The sequence below is a fragment of the Tasmannia lanceolata genome, unplaced genomic scaffold (assembly GCF_043159265.1).
Source record: "Tasmannia lanceolata isolate RefF3 unplaced genomic scaffold, GAP_Taslan_0.1 ptg000006l, whole genome shotgun sequence".
Taxonomy (NCBI): Eukaryota; Viridiplantae; Streptophyta; class Magnoliopsida; order Canellales; family Winteraceae; genus Tasmannia; species Tasmannia lanceolata.
Genome location: NW_027518683.1, coordinates 635,530 through 645,000, shown reverse-complemented (window position 1 = coordinate 645,000; position 9,471 = coordinate 635,530). Strand labels below are relative to the sequence as shown.

The 9,471-nt window shown below is 37.9% G+C and overlaps 1 protein-coding gene across 2 annotated transcripts; it reads left to right on the top strand.

The window, feature by feature from the left end:
- The first annotated feature begins 1,507 nt into the window (after positions 1-1,507).
- Positions 1,508-9,227, top strand: LOC143879162 (myb family transcription factor PHL7-like). 2 transcript variants are annotated; one of them, XM_077381365.1, is made up of 7 exons: positions 1,512-1,769; positions 5,331-5,539; positions 6,381-6,457; positions 6,551-6,593; positions 6,729-6,786; positions 7,672-7,741; positions 8,643-9,227. In XM_077381365.1, the coding sequence occupies exons 2-7, from the start codon at positions 5,341-5,343 to the stop codon at positions 9,027-9,029; spliced, it is 834 nt and encodes a 277-aa protein (XP_077237480.1). In that variant the 5' UTR covers positions 1,512-1,769; positions 5,331-5,340; the 3' UTR covers positions 9,030-9,227. The 2 variants fall into 2 exon arrangements, with proteins under 2 accessions (XP_077237481.1, XP_077237480.1); XM_077381366.1 differs by lacking the exon at positions 5,331-5,539 and having other exon boundaries at positions 1,508-1,769.
- Positions 9,228-9,471: the final 244 nt, after the last annotated feature.

Genomic DNA, 9,471 nt, shown 5'->3' with positions numbered 1-9,471 from the left:
CCACTTTTGGATGGGTTAGGATGATCCTATGAAGCTGATTTTTTACACATACCCCATCTATGTAAGGGCCTTTCAAGTGAATGCTTTGGATCATCCTAACAAAGTAGGCTCACATGAGTTTGGGGCCCTCGACCGCACCTAAGCTTGGTGCGGTCGACCACACACTCCTTTTCCTCATACACACACACACACACACACACACACACACACACACATATATATATATATATATATATATATATATAACATTTAGCTTAAAATACAGTGGGGCCCACATTGTTTGGGTGATCCAAACAATTCATTTGGATGGTCCTCACATAGATAGGGTGTCCACAAAAAATCAGATCCATAGGATCATCCCAACCCTACGATTTGTGGAGGTAAAATGGACGTGTATAAACCTTCACAAATTAGTCCATTTTTTGCCTCCATAGTCTGAATGGTTAGGATGATCCTATGGATCTGATTTTTTGTGAACACCCTATCTATGTGAGGACCATTCAAATGAATTGTTTGGATCACCCAAACAATGTGGGCCCCCACTGTATTTTAAGCTAGTGTTTAAGTAACTTACCTACACAAGTGTGTAGGAAATGTTCTCTCATATATATATATATATATATATATATATATATATATAGAAAACGGTTCCTACACATATGTGTAGAGAGTTCTCTACACACTAGCTTAAAATACAGTGGGGGCCCACATTGTTTGGGTGATCCAAGCCATCCATTTTAAAGGCCCTCACATAGATAGGGTGTCTACAAAAAATTAGATCCATAGGATCATCCCAACCCTACGATTTGTGGAGGTAAAATGGATGTCTTTAAACATTCACAAATTAGTCCATTTTTTTGTCTCCACAGTTCGAATGGTTAGGATGATCCTATGGATCTGATTTTTTGTGGACACCCTATCTATGTGAGGGCCTTAAAAATGAATGGTTTGGATCACCCAAATAATGTGGCCCCCACTGTATTTTAAGCTAGTGTGTAGATAACTTATCTACACATATGTGTAGGAACCGTTTTCTCATATATATATACACACATATATACATACATATATACATATATGGGAAAAAAGTTTCTGAGGTATCGCTCACCGTGAGCTGCCCTCTAGATTCCCCATTTCCCATAGTTGGTTGACTCATCCAACCCATTGGTTATGTAGGTTATAGGTAGGATTAGGGTTATGGTTAGGGTTAGGGTTATGGGTTATGGTTAGGGTTATGATTAGTGGAGGTTTCCAAATGGATGGCTGCAAATTAAACTCCTATAAATCGAATGGTTAGGATTATGGTATGGAGGTGGTTTCTTAGGGACACCCTATCTATGTGAGGTCCTATAGAATGAATGGGTAGGATGAGTCAAACAACATGCATGTGGTGTTTTATAGAGGGCTGCAGAAAACAATGGGTATTTTTGTCATTTCACGATCAGGGGTTTTAGTTAAATCAATAAATCAGTTTAAAAGACGAGAAGGCCATAAATTAATGTCGCTAACGGTCGAAATGTTTTTCTGACCGGGACCCATGCTGACCGCGAGAGAAACTCATGTTTTATCGCGTGAATGCCCCTATGATTAGCCGCCTGTTGAATTTCATGTAAATATTTCAGACAAATTTCAGAGACAGCTAAGAAAAATAAAACGTTCTCTTCCTACTCAATCTCACCTGTCCCTTCACCAGAACCCCTGGCCCTGCCTGGAATTCATGTTATCTTGTGCGACCTGGTCAAAGTTTCGAGGATTTTCGCGGGATCTGGGTATTTCTTCTTCTTGCCCTCTAATCTTCTTTTCTACTGTTTTTCTTTCTTGCCCTCTGATTTTCTTCATTTAGTATCATGGGTTTTGTTTCTGTTCGGTGGAAATGTGGAAAAATCAATCCTTTTAGGGTTGCTTTTCCTTCCCCCTATTTTTGCAACTTTAGATTTTTAAGCAAATGGTTTTCTTTCATTTGTGAAATGGTTATGATTGATTGGAGCCCTCAAATTTGCATTCATGAACTGGGAAAAAATCCGACTTTTAAAGCTCACCTCTCAATGTCTTTCCATTAAAAGAGCAAAACCCATGACAGCATTAAATTAAATTTAAAAAGTAGGCAACTCTGGATATATAGCCGTCCTCCATTTAAGTACTCTATCTTTCCATATATATATATATATAAAGGGACCACCACCAGTAATACCTTGCTGAAACTTGCACCTGCCTCCATCTTAGGGTTTAGATGTTTCTTTATGAATAACCTTCTTTTGATATTGGCACCCTCACTTTAAAACCTTTTATGATTGGCTGTTGACAGTTTTTTTCTTTTTTTTCTTTTTTTTTTTAGAATTGTAGCATCCTTTGATATCTAATTAGAGAGGTATCCCATTATGAAAACAAAGTAGTGCCAATATCATTTCCCAAGTTTTATGTTCTTAGTGTGGAGTGATGATCTTTAGGCAGTCAGGCTACATTTTCTTTCTTTGGTGCCTTATTTGTTGTGAATTCTGCCTACTATTTGTTAAACAGCAGGGTTCTAATCATTAAACAAGAAAGCAGGGTTTCCATTCTTGTGGTATGCTGTGTTTTGAAGACTGCTGATATGGCACTGTGATCTTATATCTAATTTCTGCTTCGTTTCTCTACCTATGCAGCTTTGCCATTGTGTTTATGAACGTGATCAGTCTTTTTAGGGCTGTTGTTTTACATGTACTCATGGCTTGTAGTGCAAAGGACATTTGTTAAATCATTTCCTTTGTATCAAATCATTCCACAGATTCTTTAGACCTTTAGCTGGTAGTTTTGGTGTCCTTCGAATCAGAACTCCCTGTTATGAGTCCCTGTGGTTGCCTGATTTTATTGTTGTTGGGCCCTTTTGGCTTTCAGAGAAACTGCCGACTTTATGCAATTAGATGAAGGTGTAGCGACTCTCATGGAAATTATTGTAGCTATGGTTTTCTACATTTATTTAGGGTGGAGTTGACCCAGGATTAGATCTTGGATGAAATGTCATTGCTTGTTGTGTTATGAGTACATATCTGAAGGCAATGGCTGGAAGATGTGACACCAATGAACTTTAGAAGGTCAAAAACTTGATATTGCTTCTTGCCGCTTTTTCTAAATGGGCTCCTCTATTCCGGATTCGTAATAGACCAGCCCAGGGGCACTGTTTGTTGAGCTTCTTCTTGACTCCTAGACAGTGACTAATGGTTTGGTTGCACATAATGTTATGTTCACAACTTCACATAGAACAAGTATATGAAGGCCTATTTCAGTTTCTCTCTAGATGCATTTTCTGGCACGGACTATGAACAATTGTACATTCCACTTCCTGGTCCACTGCTTCTCCAATGTGGAACTACCATTTCATAAGTGTCCTAGAATATTGACATCTATTGAATGGCCTCTTCACAGGACAATGCGATTGGGATCTCATTGTTGCTTGTCTAGTAAATGAGCATTGCTTAAATCTATGGATGTCATGCTGCTGTACAATTCTCTTCAAAGAGCATGTATTAGATGGGTCTTAATGGGTAAACTCTAGATGAATTTGGAGGATTGATTCATTGAATTCCCTCTATAAGCCTATCATCCAGAGATGGTTGCCTTTAGGGAACATTCTCCTAAGAAGGTTACAGGAATTTTAAAAGACAAAGTTGATTGGTAGTGCTGTACGGTCTGTGCTATGCAGTCCATTGAGTTGCACCGAAGAGAAGGGAGGCCTCCTCAAACAGCTGGCAGCTCCTTTCTATAAAGGCGAGGACTTGTTGACATAGAAACAGATCATGGATGTAACCGTATCATAGGATATTAATGAGGTTAATGTAAGAACTACAAAACTACAACTCATAGGGTGCCAATTTTTCAACTAGAGTGGCTATGTTTGAATGCTTTTGATGTTCAAGACGGTTTTGATGTTCCTCCTCAAACTAGAGAATCTTGTGCTTCTTTGTCCATCGGTCAACTTTCCAATGGAGAATTAAAAGTTGCTTGCAGTTGACGAATATGTGCATATCTCTGGAAACATGTGCAGAAGATCTTTACCTTATCCATTCATTCATCTTATGTTTTCTTGCTAACCTTGACCTTTATCTATCTGTGTGATGAAATTTAACAGTATGCTCCATTCTCGTGGGAGGGGTCTCAATGTGAACTTAAATGCATAATTTACATGCTCCAAGTTGATATGATTTAACCCTGCCCTTCTCTTTTAAATCTCTACTAATCTCTTATCTTTTGTTCTTTGATTTTTCCACTCTTTAAATAATGTCGAACAAAAGGGAATAAAGGAGAGCAGTCTATATAATTTGGTACAGTACATGGTCGTGTTACATCTTAATAAATCACTTACCTATCATCTTGTCACCTATGAACTACTGTACCTTCTTTTTACAAGGTTGGATCATGCATTACAATCTTAAAGGTCTCATGAAAGCTGAATTCGTGTTTAACTCAGATATCTAAAGACACCAAGTCCACATTAATTATTCAATATCTACAGACCAAGTTTTCTATAGGATTAAAAATGAAAACATCCGTAAAAAGGTGGGGGCGGCACCAATTGTGGAGAAGATGAGAGAGCACCGCTTAAGATGGTTTGGGCATATCCAACGTAAGCCTTTGGATGCTCCAGTGAGAAGAAGTGACTCGTGCCAAGTTGATGGAGTAAAAAGAGGTAGGGGCAGACCGAAACAACTTGGGTAGAAACATTGAGGAAAGAGTTGAGGGCTAGGAACATAACAAAGAACATGACCTTGGATAGGATAGAATGGAAGAAAATGATCCATGTAGACGAACCCAACTAGACTTAGTCAATTTTAGCCGGGTAGATCCTTTCACATTCTTCATGAAAATTTTCAAAAGGATTCATTAGCCAACCCCAACTAGTTTGGGACAAAGGCTTAGTTAAGTTGAGTTGAGTTGTACAGACCAAGTTTTGTCATTTGTTTATTTTACTTTTCATATTTTTTTTTGGATGACAACATGGGCTGAACCATTTTCTTTTTGTTAACTTACCAACTTCTCCAAAAGCTTAAGCTGTTGGAGAAAGGTGTTATTTATCTTTTATACTTTTAACACTCCCCCGCACGTGTGGCCCACTTGGCAAACATGTGGCACGTGTGGTCCCACTTTGGGCCGACCATCGCATGTGGATTTTTGCTATCCGGGAGGTTTGAACTCGAGACCTTTGGCTCTAATACCATGTTAACTTACCAACTTCTCCAAAAGCTTAAGCTGTTGGAGAAAGGCGTTATTTATCTTTTATACTTTTAACACTTTTGATAATGCATGTGATAACTATATCGTGACATTTTCTTCCTTTATGATTATTATGTTCATAGGTAATGATAAATGTATCACCCAAAGACAGTCTCCAGTAACAATTTGGTTTGTGGTCAGCAATTGGGTAGCTATCCAGACAGTATGGGTGCAAACAATGGACGGAGCAATATCAATAACCCTAATTTGGCATCAAGACAGCGGTTGCGGTGGACACATGAGCTTCATGAGTGCTTTGTGGATGCGGTGGCACAACTGGGTGGACCCGATAGTGAGAACTTTGATCATGACCATGCCAAGTTGAACTTGTTGGAAAATTATGAACAATGTGAAAAAAGAGAATGAATTTTACACTTGATTAACAAAAACCCCATTGTTTTTTTTTGGAAATGTCGAGATTCCAATGCATGAAACAGTTACCACATCCAACTATTTCCTAAATATGATCAATTTCAAAACCAACTAAACCTTTTAATTGGATACTTGTAAAACTGCAAAATGATGAAAATTGATTCAAAAGAGACATTTTATTGCTTCTGAGAAGCATCTTCAACAGGCAGGCTAAAGTTCACAATAAATGTTTGAAAATAGACTGTCTTTTCTGAATTAAAATTCTCTTAATCATCATACCCTATTTGTAGACTGCAATATTTATTTATAACAAGTGACTGACATTGTATACTGAGTTCTTCCATATAAAGGGGAAGTTGGTTACATTCTTGTTTTGAGTTTTGTTTCAAAAAAAAAAAACATAGAAATCTTGAAAACATTGAGATCATTCTCTTCATATCACGATGATCCTGTATATCTAGTATTTGTTACCGTAGTTTAGAAACACAACCAAGCACTCAAAAGACTTTCCGAGTTACTCAGCTTTGACTTGGTTTATCTTAAATAAATAAAAAACAATACTGCTTTGAAACTTGGTTGAGTACCTGAAAAGTTTTATATTCAGACTACATCGCAAAGCTTTTAAATTTTGAGAACAAAATTTGTACTTGACCAAGTTTCATGATGACTCGGACTTAGTCCTCATGAAGTCCAAGTTGACTTTTAGTTTTCTAAACACCTTGTGTATATGCATGTTCATGTCAGTTCTTCCTCTCTTGCAGGAGCTACTCCCAAAGGTGTCCTCAGAGTCATGGGTGTACAAGGTTTGACCATATACCATGTCAAAAGTCACTTGCAGGTACTCCAAACTAATCTGAGTTTCCCTTTGAGATGTTATTGTCATTTTGTTCTGTTGTATATCTTTATGACTCCATTGTTGTGATGCGTCCAGAAATATCGGCTTGCAAAATACCTTCCCGAGTCTACATCTGATGGTAGGGGAATATGAATGTCTCCCAAATAATTAAATTAGTGAGCTAATTTATACTTTTATTGAGTGATGCTGCCACTATGTAGATAGGCACTTCACTTCTACTGGAATCAATGTAATAATGTTTTTATGTATGTAGGGTCAAAGAGTGACAAGGCAGAATCGGCTGAATTGTGTACAGACTTGGATGGCACTTCGTGAGTAAAGATTTCTATTTTTTGTCTGTCTAACTGAAACCCAACTATGATAATAGTTCACAGAGGTGCATAGGCCAAGTTTAGCAACCAAGAAAAACTTTTCATGGAATCTCTGTTTACCTAGCATGAGAGAGAAAGAATGAGATGGGACTGAAAAACTGGAAAAAAACTACTCTCTCCTACTATCCCTGCCCCGTCACTCTGGTTACCAAAGATGGCCTTATGCCTTGGTCAATTTGAATACAGAAACATTGGTGTCATGGTAATATATCTGTCCCATTTGCCTGTCTGACAGAAATTGACATTTTAAGGAAAAACATGTTCGTCTTTTGTTTTTCCTTCTTTGTATTTTTGCGATTGAATATGCAGTTTATATATTTTCAATGAACTTTTATTAATTGGATATTTTTTATGACTTTATAAGCAAACATTTACAGAAAAGATCTATTTTACATGTTCATGTGTTGGGTAGGTCTCCCAAGATTGCCCTGCCCTGACGCCTGACAACCATTTCTGTCTGAGCCCAATACATGTCCATGTCTTAGTTTTATAAGTTACTACAAGTTGATGATGAGACTACCCTCTCTTTTCTGCTCGCCTAAATGTACATTTTGATATCTGTGAGATGACACAGCTATGGTCAAATTAAACATGCTAGAAATTAACTAGTAAATAGTTTTGTTGATGGTTTCTGAATTTCTTTGATTTTACAGTCTATTTTAGGCCTCTGAGAAACACTTGTCTTTCACCACTTTTGGTTTTTCTCAGACACATTGAACTGGTTTCGTTTCAATGCTTCCGCCTTGTATTTTTCAAGGTTCAGGTGTTTATGTAACATTTGATTATTCATTTGATCTGATCTAGCACGGTTATTTGTTTTGCTAGTGGGATGCAAATTACGGAAGCACTGAACCTACAAATGGAGGTGCAAAAGCGGCTGCATGAACAATTAGAGGTAAGCTTTCCCTCTACTCGTGTTATTTTCAGATGCATAATTCATATTACTACTTAAAAATAATACCAGTAATTTTGAAATATACATTTTTCATAGCGCTTCGGATTCTAACTCTGGTCCTAAAGTACAACCTCAAGACTCGTGACGATAAGAGATAATATCCAAAATGAGAAAACTGCTGACAAAGACATCTTATGAGCAAGATTCATACTTAGGCAACACCCATTTGACCTTGCAGTTATATGATAGAACTGAAATACTATTGTATAAGTTTCATTTCCTAAAAACACGAATATAGATTAGTATCGTCAAATTGCTTGGAATACATCACAATTACGTGAATGGTACACGAATATAGCAAAACATAGGAAATATGATAAAGCAGATTTTTTCAATCTAAAATTTTAAACCATAGTGCTTACTTGCATGGGCAAAAATAGAAAAAAGTGGTATATGGCATATCAACTCACAGCAAATCAAATGGGAGAGTGTCAATCAGTTTTTTTTCTCCTGCTTCCCTACAAAGAACTTTAGTCTTACCAAGTGTGTCAAACCATCTTATACCATGATTGCGAGGAATACTACTCCTCTGGTCCTCCCTTTTGTTGTTCGCCCGCTTCAATTTGTTTAGTGCCCTTTCGTAGTGATTTTTCGTTGTTCTTAGTGGTTGAAAATATCAATGTGATACTTTGAATACTACTTGTCTACTATCTCTTCTGTTGTTTCTCTTGTTCTACCCGCTGTTTTGTTGTTTATCACCAACAAGTGTTAATCTACCTCAGTAATCTCATAACAATTATTCTTTCTATCTCATCAAATACGCTCTCTGTGCTTCATAGTAGGAAAGCAAAAGACGACCAAGATACGTAACATTTGGATTTTCAAAATTTCTTACCAACAGGTACAAAGGCAGCTACAGCTACGCATAGAAGCCCAATGCAAGTATCTGAAGATCATCGAAGAACAAGATGGCTCTGGTTCAGGGATCCCGGCTCCAATATTGGGTGAGCATTGCCCAGAATCTGACAAGAAGACCCCCGCCTCAACCCCAACACCAACCTCACACTCTCCCCTCCAAGACAAGATGGCCAAGGAACCTGGTGCCAAGAGCCTCTCATGTGACAAATTGTTCTCTTCGCATCATGAGCACCTGAAACCGGATTCTGGCCATCGCACCACATCCCCTGCCAAGAGCCCTGGAGGTGAGAGGACTGTCAAGAGACAGCTGAGCATAGGCCATGTGTATGCGAGGCCAGCTATGATGCTTACACATCCAATAATCAAGTAAAGGTCGGGTTTGGGTTTCATATCTTGGATAAAGAATGGATCGGAAATGTTTCCATGTGGGCGCATGCATGCATGATCACTCTACTTTGAGGTTTTTTTTTTTTTTTAATTATTATTTTCTACTGTCTGTTTGCCTTTCCTTCTTGTTATATCAGAAGACATTTAGTTCAAAGAAATGAGTATTTAACGTTCTCCTTCATTTATTGGCTCGTGCTCACCTCTGTGCATGAACACATGGACGAGCAGTGACCAGTAAATCGTGAAAATTGAAGATCAGAAACGAAGGGAAATGCTGCCTAAAAAGAATTCCATCCCTATGTTTCTTTTGTTTTGGGGAAGACCGGAGATTTGGGACGACTCCAATAATGATAACGATTCGTTTCACTAGGGAAAATCATGCATCAAATTTCCTTCATCAGAACGACCCCTTTATCCATCTCTCT

Coding starts and splice junctions, on each gene's coding strand:
- LOC143879162 (XM_077381365.1), top strand. CDS start 5,341: ATGTATCACCCAAAGACAGTCTCCAGTAACAATTTGGTTTGTGGTCAG. Junction 5,540..6,380: donor ACAACTGGGTGGACCCGATA/GTGAGAACTTTG, acceptor CCTCTCTTGCAG/GAGCTACTCCCAAAGGTGTC. Junction 6,594..6,728: donor TCCCGAGTCTACATCTGATG/GTAGGGGAATAT, acceptor TTATGTATGTAG/GGTCAAAGAGTGACAAGGCA.